Source organism: Oratosquilla oratoria, chromosome 28, assembly GCF_046742065.1.
Source record: "Oratosquilla oratoria isolate Oo_2021 chromosome 28, ASM4674206v1, whole genome shotgun sequence".
Lineage (NCBI taxonomy): Eukaryota > Metazoa > Arthropoda > Malacostraca > Stomatopoda > Squillidae > Oratosquilla > Oratosquilla oratoria.
This window is the reverse complement of record NC_134804.1, coordinates 46,293,990-46,319,848: the sequence shown is the minus strand read 5'-3', so window position 1 is coordinate 46,319,848 and position 25,859 is coordinate 46,293,990. Positions and strand designations below refer to the sequence as shown.

At 42.3% G+C, this 25,859-nt stretch overlaps 1 protein-coding gene across 8 annotated transcripts in view; it reads left to right on the top strand.

Annotated features, from left to right (window-relative positions):
* Positions 1–25,859, top strand: part of Fhos (Formin homology 2 domain containing) — a 202,318-nt gene that overhangs the window by 156,294 nt on the left and 20,165 nt on the right. For 4 of the 8 annotated variants that reach the window (XR_012967713.1, XM_076211410.1, XM_076211407.1 and 1 more), the window contains exons 8-23: positions 1,314–1,372; positions 2,559–2,732; positions 3,952–4,158; positions 5,068–5,248; positions 6,933–7,055; positions 8,341–8,443; positions 8,546–8,593; positions 8,766–8,931; positions 9,988–10,117; positions 10,805–11,036; positions 11,141–11,872; positions 12,554–12,679; positions 18,550–18,711; positions 24,220–24,405; positions 24,885–25,139; positions 25,606–25,748. Coding sequence is in view for 7 of the 8 variants with exons in the window: in XM_076211410.1 (XP_076067525.1) it covers positions 1,314–1,372; positions 2,559–2,732; positions 3,952–4,158; positions 5,068–5,248; positions 6,933–7,055; positions 8,341–8,443; positions 8,546–8,593; positions 8,766–8,931; positions 9,988–10,117; positions 10,805–11,036; positions 11,141–11,872; positions 12,554–12,679; positions 18,550–18,711; positions 24,220–24,405; positions 24,885–25,139; positions 25,606–25,748 (3,027 nt within the window). In the remaining variant the exon portion in view is untranslated. The remainder of the gene's footprint in view (positions 1–1,313; positions 1,373–2,558; positions 2,733–3,951; positions 4,159–5,067; positions 5,249–6,932; positions 7,056–8,340; positions 8,444–8,545; positions 8,594–8,765; positions 8,932–9,987; positions 10,118–10,804; positions 11,037–11,140; positions 11,873–12,553; positions 12,680–18,549; positions 18,712–24,219; positions 24,406–24,884; positions 25,140–25,605; positions 25,749–25,859) is intronic. The other 4 variants (XM_076211414.1, XM_076211409.1, XM_076211412.1 and 1 more) reach the window with 3 other exon arrangements.

The following is a 25,859-nucleotide window of genomic DNA, read 5'->3' as shown; positions in this document are numbered from 1 at the left end:
ATTTTTACCTGTATAGATAACTTTGTATTTGGAGTAAATTTCATCAGCCTATTTTCAAGGCATTGCTGTAGTCTACTCGTAAATCGTCTTGAATATCCAATTGATTCGACTGATCATTTTCTATTCCGCACAACATTGTACCGTTAGCAAATTTGGAGACAGTAGATTTCAGTCCATGATCTATAGAGTTTATATATATACTATAAATGGAAGTAGCTCAAGAACGGAACCCTGAGGAACTCCACTCGTAACATTATTCCAGCTAGATTTTTTGCCATTCAGAACAACTCACTGCAGTTTTTCCTACTGATGTATATGTAAAACGAGGTTTGCTATGCTGTTTCCCTCACTATTGTATATAGAAACTGGACATCTACTTAACTCTTGTCGTTATTATTATTATTATTGTTACTACTGTTATTATTATCATCATTATTATGTATGCATGTATATATTGGTTGAAATCAACTGCGATATTGGCTTTCGCAATTTTGAGTGTGGTATTATTTAAATTAAGAAATACCTTTTGTTAACAGAAAGTATCTGAATGTAGCTATTTGTTTAGCCAACAGTAGGAGGATAAAGATATCCACAGTTCAATACCGACTAATTGTATTTGATGAAAGTAAGAGCCAGAGATCTGTTGACGGTGGTAAAGTCAACAGATCTCAGCCTGTTACTTTCATTGAATACAGTTAGTTGTAGTCAACTGTGGATATCTTTTGCCTCCTACCGCTGGCCAAATAAACAGCTAGATTCAAACTCTGCTAATAATAGAAAGACATTTCATAAGTTAAAGAATACCACACTCAATATTGTGAAAGTCACTAGTGCAGTTGATTTCAATCAGAATTGTATGTATGTGTACATATATTTGTACAAACCTGGGGTCCATGAGGGATCAAGGATTCCGTGATGGGGTCAATGGTCAAAAAAGTTTGGGGGTCCCTGGCTGCATTGATACAACATACTTTAAATACAGTAGAATACATTTTGCAAAATCGTAACAGATGGAACAAACTTTCAAATGAGTTTTTCTCAAAATTGGTTTTATGACACTGGTCTTGTTCTTCTATCACCGATTTTGAATCTGGTTTGGTAAGTAAACAAAAGACAATCACGGGAAAGGAATCTAATAAAAGAAATTTGTTACAATATAGTATTTACTGCTATCTCAGTAGTAGTAGTAATAGTAGTAGAGGTAAAATTACCATAATGAAAAAAAAATGGTTTTGTGGTATGGTAGTTATTAGGATTAGAAATAACCTATGATTTATGTTTGTTCTCAACGATTCTTTCTCCTTCTTTTACAGCAAGAAGAACGCCATCATCCTTCGTACGCAGCTTTCAGTTCGGGTACATGCCATCATAGGTGAGTTCTTCCCTTTACCTCTGTAGTGTTGGAACCTACTCTTTCCTCCCCCTACCCATTGTTTATTGGAGTCATTTACAAACAAAAGACCATTTACGCATCAAGATATGCACATAATGTGGTCTTCCAAATGTGTGTGTGTGTGTGTGTGTGTGTGTGTGTGTGCGCACACGTGCGTACGTGTGTGTGCTATGCTCATAGAATACCATCCCTTTTCTGTATTCATCAAACTTAGATTCAAATTCTATGTTACGTGCCAACGTGTGTGTGCTATGCTCATAGAATATCATCCCTATTCTGTATTCATCAAACTTAGATTCAAATTCTATGGTATTACCTTAACTCTGTGTGAGTAGAATTATTTATCTTTTTTCCATCGACTGTTGAAGAAAGATCATATTTTGGTCATGGACAAGAAATGTTTCTAGATTTTTCACAGAACCTATACTTACAAAAAATGGGGTTTACGTTTCCAAAAATCATACTGTATATGTAATGCTTCTTAGATAAAAAGGAGGTTTACGTGGAAAAGGTATACATAGGCAGGATGAAGGTACATCTGCCATGTTTGTTAAGGCGTTATCATACTGGGCTATCTTTCCTCCAACCTCCAGTTAATCGATGGTACCGCCCCCCCCCCGAACTTTTTCTGGCGTAAAATCATTATGGCAAACTATTTTGTTTCCTCGACAATTTACATAGAATGTCAGTTGATATGCTGGAGATTTTTTTTTTTTTCCTTCAGTATATCAGATGCCTTCCCGAAAGCTGCGGGCTGCAAATTTGCTCCAACAGTCGGAGGAAAAATAGCCCAGTGTGATAACGCCTTTAAATATCATAAACGTTATACATGATAAAAGCCTATCACTCCTCGACAGGGAAGATAAAGTAGTATCATGAAAATGTATTGGTAATATTTTTTTCTTCTTTGCGTTGGAGGGTGTGAATAATGGAATGAAGGTGTAGATTAGGGAAAAAAGTTTCTGCTGTTTCATATTAACTAATTTACCTATACACTCCCCCAAATAGGCTTCAGGACCATGAAAAATATAATGTTTTTGTGTCCTCCTTTCTTCTTCTGATAGAGTAATTTAGATACCACTTTTGCAACATGTTGATCGTGCATCCCCATTGCTAAAACTATCACGCTCTTTCATCCTCGTTTTCTTTTTCTTCCTCGATACAGAAAAGCTTCTGAACTCGGAGGGTCGTGAGCTTCGGAGAGCCCTGTTCTCCCTCAAGCAGATTTTCCAAGATGACAAAGACCTTGTGCACGCTTTCGTCCAGAACGATGGTCTCAACTGTCTCATCAAGGTTGGATCCCAATCCGACCAGAACTACCAGAACTACATCCTGAGAGGTGAGGCAGTGACTTACGTATGCACTGAATGAATGGATTTGACAAATAAGAGTGTGGGTGGAGGAAGAACAAGCGAAGGTGGACTGGACCTCCTTTATTGCTTAAAACGTTTCGACCGACTCGGTTTTCTTCAGTAAGCTTACTGAAGAAGACCGAGTTGGTCGAAACGTTTAAGCAACAAAGGAGTTCCAGTCCATCTTCGCTTGTTCTTCCTCCACTTACATTTTTGTATATGTATATTGCTTACATACACTTGGTGTCCCAGTGGACGCGGTCCAAAAGGATTTCTCCTCATCTTCGCTATTTACGCGTGAGGGGACAGGGAGAGAAGGTCGCCATGTAAGTGAAGCTGTGGGGGTAAACCAGCTTATGTCGGGCTATGCTGTGGATGTGTTGTGTTTTGTTATATCGTTTCTGACTCAGGCCGTGGGCAGGGAACAAGGATAGCCCTTCATCCATCTCCCCCCCCCCTCTCTCTCTTTGTTTCTCTCCCTCTCTGTCTCTTTATCTATCTCTCCCCCCTCTCTCTTTCTCTATCTCTCTGTCCCTCTCTCTCTCATTCTTCCTCTCTATCTCTCTCTGTCTGTCTGTCTCTCGCTCCCTTTCCCTCTTTCTTTCTCAACTTTGGCTGTATTTCCTCCTCTTTTTCACATAAGACCTTTAGCAAACAGCGACTGTTTCCCTCCTCCCCTCCCCTCCTCCTACCAGCTTTGACGTAGACTTACCTACTTTAGAAACCCCTTGTACTTGTACTTGAAACTCAATTACTTGTACTTGTGCATTGTCACCTGTACTTAGACCTAGTTTTGATATCAGTATTTCCTTGTATCTGTATTTTATCAACTTCCTTGTATTGGCTGGATATATGATCCACGATATATTTTATCAAGAATTATTCCTTCTACACACTGAGGGAAGACAGTGAACTCGTTTGTGATAGTTATTATTCTTGTCTTTCTGTGTAACGGTTGGCCAGGTGATGTTGCCCGTGGATAGCATGAATTATTTGCTGTAGTATTTATCAATGATAACTGTTCCTGAACACCTAAGTAAGACACTGACCTCAACTGATGTAACATTTTGTTAACAAAAACAGTTCCCGCACACGGAATCAAAACAGCGGCCTGGACTGATGTAGCGTTTTGTTAATGATAACTGTTTCTCCACACTGAGAGAAGACCGTACCCTCAACCATTATCATTTATCTCTTCCTGCGTAGCTCTGGGCCAAGTGATGCTCTATGTGGATGGTATGAATGGTGTAATGGAGCATCGTGAGACGATAGAATGGCTCTACTCCTTGATCGCCTCCAAGTATCGACTTGTGGTCAAGACGGCTCTCAAACTCCTTCTGGTCTTCGCCGAGTACACAGAATCGAACTGCATGACGCTTATCAGAGCCATCGAAGCCGTCGACACCGCGAAAGGTAAGTTCGTGAGTTAAAGTGAGAAAGAACATGAAGACTGACAGAAGATCTCACGGTCTGGAACGAGGTTGGATAATAAAAAGAAATTATAGTGATCAACTAAATGAGGCACAATGATAAGCTGAACAAGTTACAATGATAATTTAAACGAGTTACAATAATGAAGTGAAATATTCTGGGTATAATTGAACCATAAAGAATGGGATATGGCAAGGACACTTTGAGTATGTGAGGGTTTTGTTCAACAACATAGTTTCCTACCCTCTACCCCCTCAAACTCTCCCCCCCCCCGCACACTCCCCCTTCCAGTATTAAACACTACAAAATAGACTCCAAAGAACCCTATGTATATTCAAATTAAAGTAAGTTTAACTTTCGGCGACGGAAGATAGATCGTTGGTCAATTACTTGGCTGATTTTAACTTCGGGAGGAGTGGGGGTGGGGGTGGGTGTTGGAGTTCGGGGGGTGGGGGAGAATTGTATTGATGAACGGGGACTCTACAGGGATTCCTAAGCACATGGAACGCGTACCGGAGAAATTGCTGTGGAAGATATAGACGCGTGATAAGACAATGCATTATATAAATACATAGATAAATGAATTAACGAGATTGTAAATGTATATGTAGAATAAACATGAATAGATAGATAAGTAAATAGAATTAATCGAAAATAGATAAATACATAAATAAACAAGATAAATGGGCAGGTAAATGAAATAGATAAAACAAACGAATAAGATGAATAGATAGAATAACAAATCAATCAACCAATCATTTAGAATTAATAAACAAATAACAAATAGTTGATCAGTAAACAAATAAAGAATAAATAAACGTAATGTTGAATATCTCAGTGCTCCCTAACTGTCTGGCAATCTGAATAACTGATTGTTATTTTATTCCTCAGGTCAACTGCCATGGTGGACTGCAATGCAACTCCTGGAAGGACGTGACAATCTGGACATGGAACTTCTCGTCTATGGAATGACTCTTGTCAACAAAACTCTCAATGGAATACCAGACCAAGACAATTACTACGACCAGACCGATTGCCTCGAAGAGCTTGGAATGGAAACGCTTATACAAAAGTAAGAATAATTCAATAAACGTGCGTACGTACATATACAGCTCTGTGGTGCAGTGGGACCGCGCTCGACCGCTGATTCAGTGGTCTGAGTTCGAGTCTCTCGCAGGGATGAAATTTTCAGCATCGGTGTACTGCGAACTGGCACTTCGACTCTGGTGGGCAAGGAGATTGTGTGTGTTAGGTCAGCGTTACCCATAGATTGGGCTATATATGAACTCTGAGCTCTCGTCTGGGAGGGTAATGGCTGTCGACCACGAATCAGACACATGATCCAAAACCGTGGTGAATCCCGCACGCGCACACACACACACACACCTCGTGGCGCAGTGATTAAAGTTCTAGCCTGCCACTACGGCGGACCGGGTTCGAATCCCGCCCAGGGCTGAAATAATTTCAGTATCGCTGCGTTGCGGGTTGTTACTCCAACTCCCATGGGTAGGGAGTTGGGGGTCTGTGTGCGTGTAAAGTCACAGCGTTACCCATATCTCTGAGCTCTCAACCTGGAAGTTAATAACTGTTGATCACGAGTCCAACACGTGGTCCAAGACTATGGTGAATCACACACACACACAAAAACGCAAACACACACAACTGGTACAGTCAGTTCTTATTCAGAATAGAAAGGTCATGTAACGCGAAGATATTTGTAATTCATACGATTCACGAAAAACCTGGTGGTTGTGTACGTTTTGACCAGGGATACTTTACCTAAGATTTTGTGTCGCTAGATTTCTTTTTTCAAAACGCTGATATGTGTTCTAAGTTAGAGTGAATCCTCATAGTATTTTAGTATTGTTGAAATTATCGCTAACATTTATTGTCGAGATTTACAAAGTCTACGTTTCATTAAGTGATTAAATTGGAATAAACCGATTTGGTTAGAAAAATGCCTTGACAAAAACCCTACTTTGCGGTTTAATAATTTATTTCATTCGATTTTACAGGACTTCATTGTAAACAATACTTAAAAGATATTTTTCCTTTTTCTTTATTTACAGCGAAGAACAAATTCTTAGTATTTATCACTCTTGAACATGCATCATACACTCGACCGTGCTTAAATGTTTCTGCAACCAATTTTCTACTCTTTGAAGCGTTTGACACATTGTATGACAGTAACGGACGTCACAGAACTTTATATTTGATCTATGACAAGTCGCGATGTAAACTTAAAGTCACCCCTATCAATGTACAATTTTCTCTAACGAGGGTGTGACGGACACCGCAGAATTTTATATATAGATTATATCATTAATCCCAAATGAAATCATTGGTCCTTCATCGACTTCCAGAGGTACATTTATTTATTCCTAAAAGTCGATGTCGGCTGTTATGGATATCAATTCCAGATCGAAAGAAAGAATTTGAGTGCTCATTGAATAACCTATGCGTCTTTCACTCCCCCTCCCCTCTCTCATTCTTTCCCCTCTTTTTCTCATTCTCTCTCTCTCCCTCTCTATCTCGTTTTCTTTCGCTCACTCGCGCGCTTGACCTCACCCTGCATTGCATCTTTCTTTGAAACATTGCTTCAAAAACACGACTTTAACTTGATATATCTTATTGATGCTCACATTATGTCTAAGACTGCCACAAACAGTTACCATTGATTCGGTTATTTTTCCACCGACTTCATTGAATCCCACGCACTACCTTCCTCGTCTTATGTTGTATTTTCATGACCACAGATACATGCACCGCCCCGACAGTGATCTGGACCTGCTACAACAGTTCACAATTTACGAAGCAGTTCTTGCTTACGAAGACGGAGATGATGTTTGCCGAACCAGAACCATTGACCCAACGATCAGGTGAGTAGTCGGGGTCTGTCTGCATGAAGAACCCACCGTCGCTACTTCGGCGTCCTCTCGAAGTTCCTCTTCCGAACTCGTCCCGTTCTCACTTCGATCTCTCCGAGTGATGCAGACCTACCAACTCTACTTCGGCCTCATTGTCACTTTCTGTTCTTCCTCTTCTTTTCCCCTTCTCCTCCTAATCCTGCTACTCTTTTCCCTTTTTTTTCTTCTCTTTCAATTCCTCCTCAATTCCCTCCTCCTCTTCCTATTCCTCTTACTCACCTTCTACTTTCTCCTCTTGCTCCTCCTCCTCCTCTTTATCGCCCTCCTTTCGTTCCTCCTCCTGTTCATCCAATTCTTCTTACTCCTCCTCCTTCTCATAGTCTTCTTCGTCCTATCTTTCTTCGTCATCCTACTCTTTCTCCCTTGCCACCCTCGCCCTCCTTCTCCTCCTGCCCCGCTCCCCCTCCCCCTTCTCTTCTTCCTAATCTTTGTGCTGTTTCTCTCCCTCCTCATTTTCCTCTTCCTTGTCATCTCCATCATCCTTCTTCTCCTCCTACTCCTTTTCCTCCTCTTTTACGTACTTGTCACTCTCCATTGTACAAATTAGTCTTGGCATGTTCTGGGTGATCCTGCAGCAGCTACTGGGGGGAGTCACAGATCCCTTATAATGTGGCAGAGATTTGAAAAGGATTTCCCTCCCATGCCAGGTGTCCTTCCTCATCTGTTCACTTGACACTGCAGCCTTGAATTCCCATTCTACATCACAAAATCATTCAGGTCTGCTTTCTCTCAGGTCTTCGGCAATATTCCTATAGGTTAAAATTGTTAAAAGGTTCAGTGTTTGTTGTTGCAGTATGATATGGTTCCTCTCAGGCCTTTGTGATAACTACTATGGGGAAAACTATATAAAGGATCAATAGCTACTGTTTGTTGTGATGTTTCTTGATATTTGCATACATGCAAGTGTTGGGCACTCCGTATTCCGGTTAGTAACACTGTCAAGAAGCTCAGCAATTGCTGCCTGTGGTGGTATTTATATTTCACAAATGCAAGTATTGGGAGTGTAGTACCTCAGTTGATAACACTGCCAGAGGTTCAGGACTTATTGCTTGTTGTCCTAGTTCCTAAAGCTTAGCAATTATTGTTTATTGTGACATTTCCTGAGACACAGGCGAGTACTCAGTGTCCAGTACTTCAGTTGATAACCCTCTCAAAGCCTTAATATTTATTGTTTCTTGTCCTTGTTCATAAGTCTCAGCAATTGTTTGAAGTGACATTTCCTAATGTTCCCATGCAGGCAAGTGCCCCGTATCAGCTCTGGTGGTCGCGACTCCATCGACCGCCGGAAATCCAGAAGACACGTGACCCAGTCCCCCTCACCCTCAAAGAAGTACTTCAAGGTGAGATACAGCAAGAGAATGTGGCATTGTTATTTCATGATGATCATATTATATATATTTTCCTGAGTGCTTATTGCTTAATTTCGGTACTTTGTTCGCAAGCCGCTTCTCCCTACGACCCAAGAGGAAGATGAGCCTGTAAGCCCACAGGTACAGGTGCACACAGTCATACCACTCAAGCAGTAATAACATGTCCTTTATCCAGGTCTTCAGTATTTATATTCTTGGAAAGCCACATATTATCATGATTGAATTTCCCCTTTCTTTTTTCTCTAAGGATATTTTTATCATAATAACATATCCCTTTTATCTTTTCTGTAAGGATATTTTCCTCACCTATCTCATCTCGTCCAAGCAGAAGAAATCCTTAGGCAGTGCCCTGGAGGAGGGTAGTGGTCACCGCTCAAGTAGTGACGACGACCATGTCACCGTCATCAACATCAGTGGAGACAACCAGTGGAGTGTCGACGACCTTACTGGTGTGAAACGTAAGTCATCAAGATGTGTTGTGGAAACTCAGTCAAGTGTCAGGCATTGGAACATGGTTGGGATTGAAGTTTGCAGATTAGTTGGTTGAGATAGGTTAAGAAGAAAACAGGGAATTAGTGAGTTTGTTGTAAGCACATGGAGTTGGTGGGCTGGACAATGTCCTTGGTGACTCCAGCACCACAAAATGCATATCAAATGTGATCGAGATCTACTGACTGTAGTTGAATAAGATGAGCTGAGAAGAAAACATGCATGTTGTTCTTAATTTACTCTAGTTTATTTTATGTGAATTTGGTTAATGCTACCAATAAAAAAGAATTTATTTGAATTATGCAATTTGTGTGCATTAATGCAAATTAGTTTAATAAAGGACATTTCTACTGGAGTACAAAAATAGGTACTCTTCTGCGCTCCCTCCATTTGATTTAAACTGTTTTTTATTTACATGATGCCTTTCAGTCGCTATATATTGCATAAATAAAAACTACCTGTATAGTTAATGAGTGTGAGATAAGTAATTGATTTGTTGATAAATGAGTTGATGGGCTGGAAAAGGACCTTGATATCTTCAGTACCCATCGGATGTGTCCTTGGAGAGCTCAACTCGAGAAAAAAAAATCTCTTAATCTCAATTTTTTCTCCCGTCTGCTACCTCCCTTAAGGCATTATCAAACTGGGCTATTTTTTCCTTCATTAATTAGCACTACATCCCACTTCCAGCACCTTTTACACCGTAAAATAATTTTGGTAAACTATTCTGTTTTCTCAATTTACATAGAATGAATTTGATATGCTGGAGGAAAATTATTTTTCTCCAGCATATCTAATTACTTCCCGAAAGCTGCAGGTCTGCTCCAACAGTTGGAGGAAAGGTAGCCCAGTGTGATAATACCTTCAGATCCTTCCTTTATCACCTCAGACTCCAGAGCAATGATTGTCACCAAAAACAGATTCATTGTTTGTTATCAACAAAATACTAATCTTTGTACAGATGTGTATTGTCCCCAGAGATGGAAGATTTGGTTATTGTTGACGAAATTCTAATCCTCCTACAGATGCGGACGCTGGTGTGACACCTGCTCTCAGACGGCGACGGGAGAGAGCAGAACGCCATAGATCCTTCATCAGTGAGCAGGAACTGATCAACGAGTCACGACGAGGGTCTCAATCGTCCGAAAACCAAAGGTCAGAAAATGCCACAGAAATTCATTGACAAATCTCTCGGCTAAAGAATTTTGATTGAAAAAATGATAATGATAAAGATGGTGGCACCCTAGATATTTCTTGCTAGCATGCTACTTGCTATGTTACTGAAGCTGTCACCTTTGCTGTGTGCACTGACACATAGTCTCTTGACTGGGCCCAAGATCTTGCTCTCAATTTATACTGTATTTCTCACATCTTTTCACTCATGGAGAGCTGACAACTGGCAAATGTTCTCCTTCTACCACTGTCAGTCAGTGTCATGGGAATAACTTACCAGAGAGATCTGTGCGAGGAGACCATTGCTGGCCACTGTGGAGCTATGGGCTCTCTAGTTGGTGAAACTCGAGGCAAAAATTGAATTGTGTTTATCATCAGGTTGCTTAAATTAAACCAACGAGTATTTACGTGTCAAACTTTGCTGTCCTGTTTCCCCATAACTGAAAAAATTCCCCCCTTGTTTTCTGTTATTCTTCCCCTGTTAGGGGTTTGGATCCTTTTTAGTAAGGTTGAATACCTCTCAAGGTGGCTGGATACCTTTCAAGTTGGTTGGATTCTATTTAGAGGATTAGGATCCTTTAAGAGGAATCTAACCCCATTAAAAGGTATCCAACCCTGTTAAGAATGATCCAATCCCATTCAATTGAATTTTGTTTTATTGCCGAACAGTTCTGTGGAGGACGAGAACCGAAAGAACAGCGAACTTTCAACGCTCAAAAAACAGGCGGCCTGGCTACTCGACATGATGTACGGCAAACGGGATGAGGATGGTCAGACAAGGCGAGAGTCTCTATCCAACCTCAAAGACATTGCCTCCAGAATCTCTTCGCTCCAGGACAAAGAAAACCTCGACAGCAATAAGAGGCTACCCATCGAACTCAACTCTGAAACCTCGGTTAAGGTCAGTCGCCTTACATTGTTCTTCTTTGCATGACCTGCAATTCAACAGTTTCATTTGTGTTTGAATAGTGACACTTGACTGATGCTTTGTCTTATTTCCCACAGGAACTCACTGAGAGAATGGCTGCAGCTGGTCATGGTCTAGACCTTGAAAAACTAGAAAAGCTGGTTCGAGGGGGTGACATCAGTGGGCGCATTGGAAAAGCCAAGGAGGGACTCGTAAAATCCCAATCCAAGGGCGAGGTGAAGCCACAAGCGATGCCCGAACAGCCGAAGAAGTCCGAAAACGACATCCAGTGGGAGAACCTGATCAAGTGTCTCAACCGGCCGCTCCTCCTCTGCGATCTCGACTTCACCGATCTTAACGATGAAGATGACGATGACGTTCTTAAACCAAAGATAAAAGGAGTTCCTCCTCCTCCACCTCCCCCTCCTCCTGGTGGAGGTGTTCCACCTCCTCCACCTGGTGGAATTCCTCCGCCTCCTCCTCCGGCTGGTGGAATCCCCCCTCCCCCACCCCCTGCTCCTGGAGGAATACCTCCACCCCCTCCACTCTCAGGAGCGCCGATACCTCCACCTTCTTGCGACGGCACTCCAACTCCAGGGAGCGTGCCTCCACCACCACCTCCACCAGCGCTCCTCTCCTCCACACCTCCTCCTCCTACAGAGGAGGATGGTTCGTCGTCCATTCCTCCCCCACCACCTCCCCTCGCCCTCGTCCACTCCTACGGTGTCCCCATGGCGCCTGCCCCTGGCCAGTCTTTTGGAGTGTCTCTTCTGCCACTACAGAACCGTCCTCTGAAGACCAAAAAAACCATCAAGCTTTTCTGGAAGGAGGTGAGCAACGTATTCTACTTCTTCCTTAGCACTGCAGTTGTGGGATTTATGGTGTTAAAACCTCTAAGCACTGGGATATTGCCCTCAAATGAGTTCCAATGGGTGAGAGGCTCAGAGATGAAAAATGGTTTAAGTATTTAGTCTCATGCAGCAGGGAATGGAGGAGTAAGGGTGAAGGTAAACTTTAGAGCAGTGGTTCTTGAACTTTTCTATCTAACAGAACCAGCTGAACCAGCAACGAAAAAAGATTTTGACAGTCTTAAAAAGATTTAAGACTAACCGTCACCAACACACATAGTATATAGTGGTACACTGGCACAGTCTCTCTCCCCCTCTCTCTCTCTCCTCAAATGCAAAAATATTTCATCACTTTTATATTTCATTTTATTCATTCTCGTTCAAATAAATAGATAATTATAACTTTTTTGCCACGGAACTCTGGGGTTCTGCAGAACACAGTTTGAGAACCACTGCTGTAGTGTAAGGGAAGTAAGTATCTAGAGAGAATAAAAGGTATCATGAGAAATGGAATAAGTGAAAAAAGAAAAATACTGCAAGAAGGGGTGATTGTGTTCATGACACAATGTGGTGTAGATGTTGAGTTTTATTTTATTTATGCTTTGGAGAGGACATACATAGGATGATTAAAACTCACTGACATTGATCATTGTTTGTCCTCAGGTGGCTAAATATGATCCAGTGAGAACGAATCTTGGAACGATTTGGGACATGATGGAGTACGTGCCAGTCGACACCCAGAAACTGGAGCACCTCTTCGAGTCACGCGCAAAGGATATGATGGCCAAGGTATATGTCTGGATATTCAAACTCGCTCTCTACTGATGTGCATCCTGGACAACTCTGCAGATGTGATGTGTAGGGAGTCCTTGGTGGGACTTTTGGTGGACACGCCACACCCTACTCTTGGAATGGAAGTTGACTTTGCTATTAAATAATAATTCATGTTGTTGACATAATGACTCGACAGACTGGCTGCTCACTATAACAGCTAGGACCGGGACTAGCAGATGATTTAATGGGCATAGTTAAGATTTGTAATCTTAAATACAAGACTCGTTTATTTTCTCTCTAATCCGTTCACCCGTTAGACGGGAAGCATGTCTGGCCTGCTGCTTTTGAAAGTATCGTAAAACATTTAACATAATACGTTACCAACTAAATCAAGTTTGCATTTGGCATATTAACTTCATCAATTTAGGTCATTTCTTTCATGCTGACATGGGAACATCTGCCACTGTTCAGAAGGTAAAGGTTGACAAAGCGTCTTCTTAGTGCAGGAGATCAGGTGTTGTTATTGTTGTTTAAAGCCTGGGCCAGCATCGCCCTTAATCCTTGTGCATTTTAAGTTACCCACCTTTCCAATTCCTCGAGCTTTTTCCTCATCAAGCTTCTGAGCATCCTTTAATTGGTAAAATATTAAATTACTGATACATTTTGTACTGCGGCACCACATATTCTCCGCTGTGCCTTAAATGCTTTTTTTTTTTTACATACATATTAAGCACTACTCCATATGCTGGTATCACCATCAAAAAGTTAAAGCGTCCTGGCTTTTTTTATTTGTAGCCTAAGGTAGACCAGCTCATCAACATGAGCAACGCAGCAGTCTAACTATGAATTAAGTCTGGACTTAGCGTTAAAACTGCTAAACTGCTAATCTTTAGTGTGGCACTTGATATCCTAGCACTAGGTAATATTGACACCACCGCTAATCATATTTTATTTTGTCTGTTCCATTTGCTTATTGATTACGTGCTGCTGGCTGCAATAGGAGGTAAGTTAGGCAACATGTAAGATACCCTAAAGGCTGTTGTGTGCACATCAGGAGCCTGGGAGTGACCAATTGGCTGCGTCCATTATCAATGATAAGGGAGATAACATATAAGAAAATGTGTTTGCATGAATGCCTGTCTCTTTATTGAATATAAGTTTGTGAATATATGTGGTGAATATATACACAAACACCTTCATTCGTCAGACACCCAATGTACCCACCTAACCAAGGTGCTTCACAAGCTTTTGTTACTTTGTATCTCATCTTTCCCAAAAGCCCTATAATTTCTTCTCCCAGAACAGTCCTTTTCCTGTTATCTCCCACTGTCACAATCAAACCCTCCCTAACCTCCTTTACATCCAACAAATTACTGAAACACTTTACTCACCTTCACCATGCCATTTTCACTTCCATTAACATCCGTCTGTCTCAGGCTGAATCATCCCACCTCATATACTTACTCCAAAATGTTCATCAAACACCTGCCTGACTGCCCTCCACTTTGCCACCTTCACCTTGTGTTCTGCTTCTCTTTTCTTTCTTCTTACATGCTTCCCTAGTTCTTCTTTGCAATCAGTCTTCATAAGCTTGCTGCTTCTGTTCCATCAACCACTTTCACCAATTCGTCCCACTATTTGCTGTCTCCTATTTCATTTCCTCCCATTAGTAGCGTTTTGATTGGAATCCTTCCCAAGACAGTCTTATGCCCCGTCTTCATTTGAGGAAAAAAAGCAAATGTAGTCCCTTCACTTCATCTTATTTATTTACTTTCTACAGCACACATGACAGTACAGTGGAATATGTGTGTGTGAGAAAGAGAACATGCATGGTCACACATTAACGTATACATCTGTGTAAGTCCCATTGTAATTTGAGTATTTTTTTTCTATCAAGTTTATTGTTACCGGTATTACACTTTTGCATAATTGAAAATATGATGTAATGGAGGACTGTATGACTCCACCTAGTTTATTTATATATTTGTGTATTCAACAGATATCTGGTGTAGTCTTCATTTAAGTTTCTTTTACATGGGACACAGTTGACTGGTCACACCTAATGCTTCTTTTTTCAAAAGGCATCCCCAGCCAGCATGTTGGTTGTTGTTGCTTTGATGTCTTCTCATAGCTTTTCACACCCACCCACAGTGTCCCCCCCCCATTCATATTCCCTATGAAGTACACATTGTCATTGTTTCCCTGTTTAACTTTGCAACACCCATGTTTTATCTATATTGTTTTTTATGGTGGTCTAGTAGCATATTGCATTTCCTCTTAAGGAAATAACCCATGTTATGCTTATCCTTATTTTCTTCTTGCAGTTTCTAGTTGTTATCAAGTAGTTACTGTTTTACTCTGTAGTAGTTTTTGTTTATCATGCCTTCAGGAGTAGTTTGTGTTCCCTCCGGCGATGATTTATTTTAGATGTTCTCATGCACAGAGACGTGACAAGGACTCGCGGCGTCTATCAGAATGGGTTGTGCTCAAGCTTCAGAGCACAGACTCAAAACCTCCATTCGACTTGGCTGCAGCTGCTACAGTTTTCTCATTGGAAAATAATTCAAGCATGCATTTTCATAGATATGAACCTCACCTTAATGATCATTAATGCTTCAGCCATATAATCAAATCTTCTAAACACATTTCCTCCACTATGTCATAATTTTAGAGACAAATTGTTGTACTAACATCTTCATTCCTGTGATGGACTGTAGGCACATTCTCCTAACTGTCGTCAGACTATTTTATTCAGTTCACAGCAAAATGGGGGTCTAGGTTGACTGAGGGACCCCAATTTCTCAAAATACACCAGATTTATGTAGTTTGCAGTTAGTATATCTTAAAGACTTGTGTGACATTCTTACAGACTAGACTCACACAGTGCCCTGTTACATTTGGAAAAAATCTGATTACATTTCAACTTTTACACACTACACTCAACCCTCGATTTAGCGGACCTCAAATTTACGGACTTTCGATTTAGCAGACAAAAAAGTGTGTCCGGTAGTAACAGTGAAATTCCGGACAAAGTCTGTAAAATGAAATTTTGTCAGATAGGTGTCCAGCAGTAACAGTCAAATACCGGACAACGTCCATAATATGAAAATTTTTCCGATAGGTGTCTGGTAGTAATGGTCAAATAGTACCGGACAAAGTCCGTAAAATGGTTCAATTTCTTCTTTATATATAATGTACATTATTATACATATGTACTGTAGCTTTTTATTACATATCTAATATGTATGTGCACGCTGAAATCTAACGGACAGTTTTCTACGTAACGGACTTATGTCCAGTATCCAGTATTGGTAACAGACGGACCTGATTTTCAAATAACAGACTTTTGCAAATAACGGACAAGGGTCTGCACACGTTTGTCCATTTAATCAAGGGTTAAGTGTATTCCAATAACCTCCTTAAATCTCTCTACTATTTCTGCAACCACACCTCTTTGGTGTGATGTCCATAAGAATAAGAACATTAGTTATTGCCTATGAAGTTCTCTGTTTGCCACAAAGTACTCAGTTCAGCCCTCAGCTGAACAGAATCATCATCTGGCTTTGACCAAAAGGAAGTCGTTGGGTCAAATGGGACATATGAGAGACTGTCTCAGCCCCCATCCTATTTCCCCAAACTTCAGGAGACAGGTTGCCAAACTTGTTAGGCAGCAAGGCAGGCAGACATCCAGCCAATCACTGCCTCTCAAGATTAACAGGTCTCATGTGGTGACATATAGGACTACCTTGCCAAGCTTCATTCCTTTGCCCCTATTGTTGCACCCTAGGGGGTTTCCTTCACTTGAAATGAATTGTTTGGTGGTAGATAAAAGAAAAAAAAATGAAAGTGTCATTAGCAATGAAAGGATTGAGGTTCAGTTTAACTTAACTAGATTATTTCAAGAACTTGAATCCTATTCATGTTAACAGTAAAGGATGTATTATGATTTTGTTTTTAATGCAGTATTAGAGCCCACAATTATATTGGTAGGAGTTCCTGGAAACAGTTATATTGGATGGATACTCGCCACATAAAGTGGCATTATGGAATATACAAATGCATCTTGGAAAACAATGAATGGGTGCCATGCCATCTACAAAAACATGACACAGTCCAGAACAGTATATGTACATATACTTATACATATACTCATGAAAGAAGGGAGCAGGTTCTCACAAATAGATGTAGAATTGAAAACAACAGCATTCTGACAGTTAATAATCTTTTTTTGTATTTTCCAGTTTTCTTGCAATAAATCTGCTACCTAGAAGATTACTTGGGAGAACCTGTTTTTGAACATCCTCAAGGTGGCAGTTAGAGAACTGGAAAATATAAAGAAGAAGATTATTAACTGTTGTAATGCTGTTGTTTTCAATTCTACGCATATGCATGCATATGTCAGTGCCTATTTTATATGTCACTATTTCTTCAGCAGCCAGAAGTCAGTCGAATGTTGGTCGTCAGTGGTGAACCTAAATGTACTTCATCTCTGGATTTTATATGATTATTGCAGATTCTGTTGATGATGAGAGACTTTGATTACAGTATATCTGAGTTCATTTAAAATAGTCTAAATGTTCACTGCCTTTTTTTATTCTTTTGTTATTGTACATTCAACTATATCTAAAAGCCTCATAAAGAAAACAATGTAGTCAAAGTCTCTTTAGTCAAATGGATTGAATATTTGCATGTTTTTGTTGTGACTCGAATGCATCTGAGAAGCCGCACCTGCTATTCTATTGGAACATGTTTGGAGCTACAGATCTATTTGTTTGCATTCTAACCCCCAAGGTATACTGAGGGGGCACTACAGACATAAATGAAACAGCTGGTTGGCAGCTTGAATAATTGACACCTGATACAGGAAGGGCAAGGGAAGGGATAGACATCTTTGTTGACCTCATTCAAGTTAGAACGAAACTGTAGAATAATGATTCTCAATTTAGGGACCTTGGATCCCCTAAGGGTCCAAAGAATTTCACAAGGAGGACCACAAACCAAAAATCAAGTGGTGATTAATGGATGCATTACGGTTCTATTCACTGTTGAAAGACTGTCTAGGAGGCTAAAGAACAGCAATCCATAAGGAGATTGAGAGCCCCTGCATAGACCTTATAGTACAGTATCTTTCCTGTTCATACTTGAGTTATAGCTGTGATGGTGAATAATTCTGTTTATCTAATACTACTTCTTGTAATGGGTAACTGTGTCAATGGAATCGAGAGATAGGAGCTGTCTGTAGTAGTCCACAAAATAGGTAGCCAATGTATGTGGTCATGGATAGAACAGAGGAACATTTGATCAAGTTCCTTTGGGGCTTTGTGGGAAGCTGTAATAGATCAAATGGGAGTGCAATACAGTTACACAATAAAAATGGAAGAAATACAAAAATGTGGTTACAGTATAAACATGGGAGAAAAAAAAAAAGAGCTAGAGGTTTAGAAATGAGTTGCTGTTAAGAACTGTAGAGAGGCTGTTCATGATATGTGTGGATTTTTTGAGCTAGAGGACCTTAGAGAAGGATAGAATGACACCTGGGCTCTACCTAGAAAGAAAAGCCAAGAACCTCACATGCTCAGCAATTTATAGGACTCCAGATATTCATCACTCCTTCTTCAGAGCTTGCATTAGCTTTGTGATTTTTCTTTCATTAGTTTGTAGCTGTAAATACCTAAAGTGAAAAAGAAAAAAAAATCTGGTGCAATTCCGAAAAATATTTTCTAGATTTTGCATCACTCTAAAACATGGTAAGTACAGTGGCAATACAATGATATTAATTGATTCCCCAAACTTTGTATTAGTTCCCATTTTCATTGCATATTATTGATTTTCAATCCATCTTGCCTGAAACTAATCTTGATTGGATTTCATCCATGGCTCGTGAGCAGAAGCAACAAGAACAGAAAGGAATCAAGGAGCTTATTGTTCTCGACCCGAAACGATCCAATGTAATTAACATCGGTATGACTAAGCTTCCCCCACCGCGCACCATCAAGACTGCTATCCTCAAAATGGACTCATCCATCATCAACCGCGAGGGCATAGAGGTAAGTTGTAAACAACCATTTTAAGCTTTGTTTTTTATCATTCAGTATACAGTATTTTATATATGATTTAGATTTATACACTGATTGTGTGATGTACATATTGTGTGTTAAGAATTTTCCTATTCTTTAAGTTTTAATTGGGCTTTAGATTTTATAATTAGACCAAAATGTCAAAAAGAAAAACTCATATAAAGTCAAAGAAGAGAAGCTAGCTCTGGGTAAAGTTGTCTTGAGTGGAGAGGTGTATAAATTGAATGTTGGTGAAATTGAAGGACGATAGGTTTTTTCCCTGTTCCAGTCAGATGTTATGATACTTTAAAAAGAGGGAATAGGTCTGTGGAAGGTTGAGTCGAGTAGGGAGGTAGGAACATATATTTTTGGTGGCAGTGAATGACTAGATTTTATCTGCATAAGGATTGGAGCACCATTTGTAAAGAAAATATGTAATTTTCACAGGAAAATGAATTTTTCCCTGATACAAACCTGAGGTACTCCTTACCATAGGATACTTCGCAAAGCATAAGTTTTCTACCGCTAAACACTGTGTGTTGTTTTAAAAACACCTCACTCCGTGGGTCTGGGAAACAGTTATCCTCGGTAAGGGGCCCCCACTGGGGCATGCCCCCTCCCCCACAAATCTAGCACACATCCCATTCTCTGAGCCAGGTATGAAATTAATTACAAGGTTTGACAGGCAAGGGAGAAGGAACTATTAGAGGGGTGGCTGAGGAGGGCCATTAGAGGTAAGGAGTACCTCAGGTTTGTATCAGGGAAAAATTAATTTTCCTGCGAAAATTACATTTGTTCCGAAGAATACAAACTCTTCGGTACTCCTTACCATAGGAGACTCAGACTTAGGAGGGAAGGAAGTACTGTAGTTATCTAGCCTGGGAAACCTCCGTAAGGAAAAATTTAGTGTGCTAAGACCTACGTTGACCAGACCCTTATACATTCCCCTAAAGTTTGAAAGGCACCTAGTTCTGTTCCCAGGAGTGGAGACAGACAGGGTATACTCACTTTGTACCACCTGAAGGGCTTGAACTGATTCCCTTGGAATGCTTGAGAGCCCTCCGTGAGGTAAGGGAATGTAGGAGTATGAGAAGGACTTTGGATAGGACCATGTTTGCTGAGCCAGAACCTGGATGAGTTGTCAGGGTCAGCTGTGTGCTATTGGGGAGGGTTATGTCCTCTCAGGACTTGTTGGGCGACCACTATGGGGCCCAAAGAGAAGTCCCCTAAAGGTTCCCACATGACTTCTTTGAGGTAAAAGGAAGTGAACGTAGTCTGGGACTTCCATATACCTGCTTGAAGGACCTGGTTGACCGACAGATTCTTCCGGAAGACTAGGGAGGTCCCTATTGCCCTCAGGTCATGGGCTTTTGCTCTAGGGCAATCCGTGGGGCTCATTCCGTAGGCCCTGCGGATGACTTCCTTGATCCAGTAAGAAATGGAATGCTTAGTGACGGGCTTAGGCTTACCCTTAGTAGAGACGAACAACCTCTGCACTTCTGGTCTAAGATGTTTAGTCCTCTTGAGGTAGGTCCGGATGGCACGTACCGGGCATAGTACCATTTCCGCTTGTTCGCCCCCTACAAAGTCGGCCAAGGAAGGAACACTAAAGGACCAGAATCTAGGGTCGGCTTTGGCCGGATCCTGGTTTTTGGCAATGAATTGGGGCAGAAAGGTGAAGGAGACCTCTTGCCATCCTTTTGAGTGGGCGACTCTATAAGAGATGGCATGTAACTCCCCTACTCTCTTGGAAGATGCTAGGGCTAAGAGAAAAACTGTCTTCAAGGTGAGGTCCTTCAAATGAGCATCTCGGAGGGGTTCGTAAGGGGGACCCCGCAGAGAGTTCAGGACTAATGCCACATCCCACGGAGGGGAAGTGATTTCCCTGGGGGGACACGATTTCCTGAAATGTCTGAAGAGCATGGAAATTTCTGGTGACAGGGCTAGATCCATGCCCTTCAGAGAAAACACCTGATTTAGCGCTGCCCTATATCCCTGCACTGCCGAGAGGGAGATCCTCTTGGATTTCCGGAGGTAGTGAAAGAAGGAAGCAATCTCCGGAATGGTGGCTTGATCTGGGACTATAGTCCGGGAGTGGCACCATTCTGTAAAAGCATTCCATTTCCTTTGATAAAGGTTAGCTGAGGAAGAGCGAATAGGAGCGGACATGTCTTCCGCCACTTCTCTGGGAAAACCCTTCTCTAGGAAGATCCGGACCATAGTCTGAACGCGTCAAGCGCCAGAGCTGACAGGTTCCTGTGCCAGGCCCCGTCGATCGGTTGATGTAGAAGGTCGGGTCTTCCCTGAAGGGCCAGGGGCTCTTCCACTGCTAGCTCGAGGGCGTCTGGAAACCATGGGGCTTCCGGCCACCAGGGAGCGATCAAAGTCATCCGAAGGTTGGATGCGTTTCTTACTCTTTGGAGCACCTTCTGTAGCAAGGGAAACGGTGGGAAAGCGTAGGTGTCGAGATTGTCCCAGCTTTGCAGAAGAGGGTCCTCTCCTGCCGCCAGTGGATCCGGGAGAGGGCTGAAATATATTGGGAGCTGGTGATTCCATCTGGTGGCGAAAAGGTCCACCAGAGGGGAGCCCCATTTGTTGATGATGAAGTTCGCTACTTCTCGATGGAGGGACCATTCCGTGCTGATTACCTGACTCCTTCTGCTGAGGTGGTCCGCCCAGACATTCTTCTTCCCTGGGATGTAGCGAGCTCTGAGTGACACTTGGAGATTCTCGGCTAAATTGAGGATGCCCATAGTCAGAAGGCATAGGTCCTGTGAGACTGCCACCTTGCTTGTTCAGGTAGGCTACTACCGAGGAGTTGTCCGACATGATGCCCACTACTTTCCCCGAGATTTGATCCGTGAAGTGACGGAGAGCCAGCAGCACTGCTTTCAACTCTAGCCAGTTGATATGGGCTGTCCGCTCGACTGTGGACCAGGAACCGCTGACGTGATCGTCGTTGAGGTGGGCCCCCCAGCCCTCCTTGGAGGCATCGGAGAATAGGGGGACTTCGGGGGGAGATGGGCCGAGGGGCATCCCCACGAGCAGGTTGCACGGGTCCTTCCACCAGAGAAGAGAATCCTTGACTTCTCCGGTAAGGGTGATGTGTTGTCGGGTTTTTCCCCCTTGCGGGGACCGCCGAGACTTGAGGAGCCACTGTAGCGGTCGCATTCTTTGTCTGCTCCTGGGGATTAACCTCTCGACAGAGGCCATATGGCCCAGGAGGAATTGGCACTGTTTCGCCGTCAGGAACCCGGTCGATAGTGCTTGTATAACGAGAGAAGTGAGATGCTGGATTCTCTTCTCTACTGGGAAGGACTTCATTAGGGAAGAGTCCAGAACCATACCCAGGTATGTGACTCCGTCTTGGAATGAAATCTGACTTCGTCTGGTTGACTTTGGTGCCCAATTTGCGGACGAAGGCTAGGACCATTCCCAGGTGTTCTTGGCATAGCTGGGCGGACTGTTTTAGGATCAGCCAATCATCCAGGTACCGGAGAAGGCGAATTCCTTTGGAGTGAAACCACGCTGAGACGAGTTTGAACACTCTGGTGAAGACTTGGGGTGCTGTGGAAAGGCCGAAGCATAGGCAGGTAAATTGGAAGGTGGTGCCCTTGTGGACGATTCTGAGGAATTTTCTGGATGAGTGATGCACTGGTATCTGGAAATAGGCATCTTGGAGGTCCAGTGACACCATGAAGTCCCCTTCTCTGATAGACGCCCTTACGTTCTCTGGAGTGTCCATCCGCAACTTCGTCAGGGAAAGGAACTTGTTGAGAGGAGACAGATCGATGACTGGCCTCCACCTCCCTGTTGCCTTTGCTACGAGGAATAGCCTTGAGTAGAACCCTGGGTCCGGAGTCGAGACTTCTTCTAGAGCTCCTTTCTGAAGCAGAGCGGAGATTTCCTCCGCCAGGGCCCGCCCGCGATCCGAGTCCGGATGGTAGCTGCTGACTTGGATGGGATAGGGGGAGAGGCTGGGGACGGTGTGAAAAGGAAGGCGATAGCCTGCCTTGATGACCTGTATGGTCCAGTCGTCCGCCCCGGCTTCCTCTCATGCCCTCCAGTAGAGAGAGAGGCAACCTCCTATCCTCTGCGGGAGGGCAGGCGAATTCCTAGAATTTTCTGCGGGGGGTTCCGGAGCCTCGATGATGTTTGCGCCTCTGTTCTCTATTCGGAAAGGGGCGAGGCTTTTCTGGCCGTGTTTTCGACTTTGAAGGGGGGGTGGCCTTTCTTCCCTCTTAGGGTGATGAAAAGGCTGCCTCTGCGTCTGAGAGGACCTAGGGACCGATGGGGGGGTGGTCCTTGGCCTCGAGCTAGGGACGGCTGTTCTCTCGATGGCTCTGTTATGCATCAATTGGTTTGCGCTTGCAATTGCCGAGTCCACCATTTCCGGGGGAATCAGCGTGTGGGTGAGAAGGGGGGCCCTCTTCAAAGGAGCATAAATCTCTCTGAGGAGGGGGTCTCTCCTGCGGGACTCGAAGTTGGCCCAGGACGTTGAGAGGCATGCAGCCTGATGCTTCAGAGCTCTGCTCGCGCTTTCCAATAGAGCCTGGAGGTCGCATTCTTCCTGGGGTTGCAGTTCGGGTAAGAACTCCCTTACTGAGGCAAGGAGGCGTTCCAGCCAGGAGTTCACCGCAAGGGACAGAGCCAGGGATTGAATGTGGTCTCTGACTTCTCTGCCGGAACGGAGGACGTTTCTTCTGTGTATTCCGCGTCCACTTTGACCAGCTCTGGTAACCTCACCGGGATCGAGGCTTCCCTGAGGTTTGTCCCCGATGGGGTGTAGAAGCGTTTTTGGTGTTCTACTGGAACCGAAAGCCAACGCGCTTTCTCGGTTGTCTTTTTTGCGAGGGCGTCGGAGGCCTGGGTCATGGCTCTTACCGTCTGCGTACTCCATGGAAGGTGGATTGGAGGAGGCTTCGCTTTCTGAGAATTGCCCGTCTTGAAGATTTCAGACTCGAACGTGGCTTCCTCTTCTTTTGGGGGGTCCAGCCGATTCGCCCTCCGAACTCTCGCGAGTTCTCTGTCGCGAGAACTCTGTCGCGAGTCTGAGAAGGAAGGTTGAACCACCATCGGGGATTCCGACTGGGAATCGAGGTGTTTTTAAAACAACACATAGTGTTTAGCGGTGGAAAACTTACGCTTCGCGAAGTATCCTATGGTAAGGTGTACCGAAGAGTTTGTATTCTTTGGAACAAACTGTAGTTGTAAGTCCTTTACATTATTCAGTGCCCTAGATGGCAGCGAATATACGTGATGTATATATGTGTATATATATATATATATATATATATATATATATATATATATATATATATATATATATATATATATATATATATATATATATATATATATATATATATAGTGTGTATGTGTAGTTCCTGTGGTCCTGGTGTCTGTATGGTAAATTTTCTTTTCCCGTTTTCCCCTTAGTCTAGCCATATGTAGTACTGTACATACAAAGCCTAATTTTCCATACCTCTCTCTTTATAGAAACTGCTCCTGACAATGCTTCCAACAGAAGAGGAGAAGCAAAAGATCCAAGAAGCAGCCATCAGCAATCCTGAACTTCCCCTAGGATCAGCAGAACAATTTCTCATGATGCTTTCTTCCATTTCCGAACTACCCGCAAGACTTAAACTCTGGCTATTCAAGCTCGATTACGAGAATATGGAAAAGGTATGCAAAAATTATGTTGGGAAGCGAGAGAGAGAGAGAGAGAGAGAATCATTACCAGACTCCATCTAAATTTGAGGGTATTTAAATTGACATTATATTCAAGGGAAGAATTCGAACCATGAGAACCAAGTTGTGCTGCCTGTTTGGGTGAACTAAAATGTGGTAGAGTGTAGACTGTGTAGAATGGAGAAACAGGACAAGTAGCAATGCAGTTGGAAGAGCGAATGAAGATTCTGCACAAATAATAATTTGTTTCATGAGAAAGGTGAGAAGCTGAAAGAGGAGTCATAAATTTTTATTATTTTTTTTTTAATATGCTGAAAGTCCTTAGGCTCAGTGGTGAATGGGTAGCTACTACAGTGACAAAAAAAAAGTTTAAGGGAAGCTTTAGTCAACGAAGGAAACAGTCGAAGTGTGAATAGAGGTGACATTGAGATGCTCTGAGACTGAGCGACCTTTTCTCCCTTCCCGTTGTGTAGGAAGTAGCAGAACCTTTAATGGACGTGAAGCAGGGTTGCGAGGACTTGCAGAAAAATCCCACCTTCAGGACCATCTTGGCTGTGCTCCTGTGTGTTGGAAACTTCCTGAACAACTCGGATGCCAAAGGCTTCCAGATAGAGTACCTGTCAAAGGTTCCTGAGGTCAAGGATACCGTGCACAAGCACTCCCTCCTCCACCATCTCTGTCACATCGTCATTGAGAAGTTCCCAGACACTTCCGATCTCTATTCCGAGGTAATTTTTTTTCATTATATCAATGTTAGTGCCTGCAAGCAAAGGGATTATCATTAATCCCTTGATGTCTTGCCATTAATGTTCAAGATATAGAAAATATCAGTAATACTGTTACATTATCATGATGGTTATAATCTTTGTCGTATTCTGTATATATTCTAGCAGTGGCGCATTCTAAATTTCTAAAGTCCGTTTTCTTGTCGGTAAAGACGGTGGATATTCTTAAAGTATGGAATGAGATCCCAAATATATATATATATATATATATATATATATATATATATATATATATATATATATATATATATATATATATATATATATATATACACACAAAAAGAGAAACAGGAACAAAAGTTGTATTCTTTTGGATAGTGACACTGCGCCTGTTTTGACACTCCTAAAAAAAAAAAAAAAAAAAAAAAAAAACATAAAATGACACTGTCTCTTCTGACGCTCTTTATAGATTGGTGCCATAACACGAGCCTCCAAAGTGGACTTCGAGGAACTGGCCAGCAATATCGAGAAGATGGAATTGGAATGCAAAGCATCCTGGGACTACCTCAAGGCCATCTCTAAACATGATGGACCAACACAGATAAAGCTGAAGTAAATTTGTGCTCTTGTGAAATACGTTAAAGGCCTTAGCCAGCTAAGTTTAGTGGAGGTTGTGGTGTCTTCCCTGTCTGTCTGTGTGATCATTGTTGTTGTTATTATCAT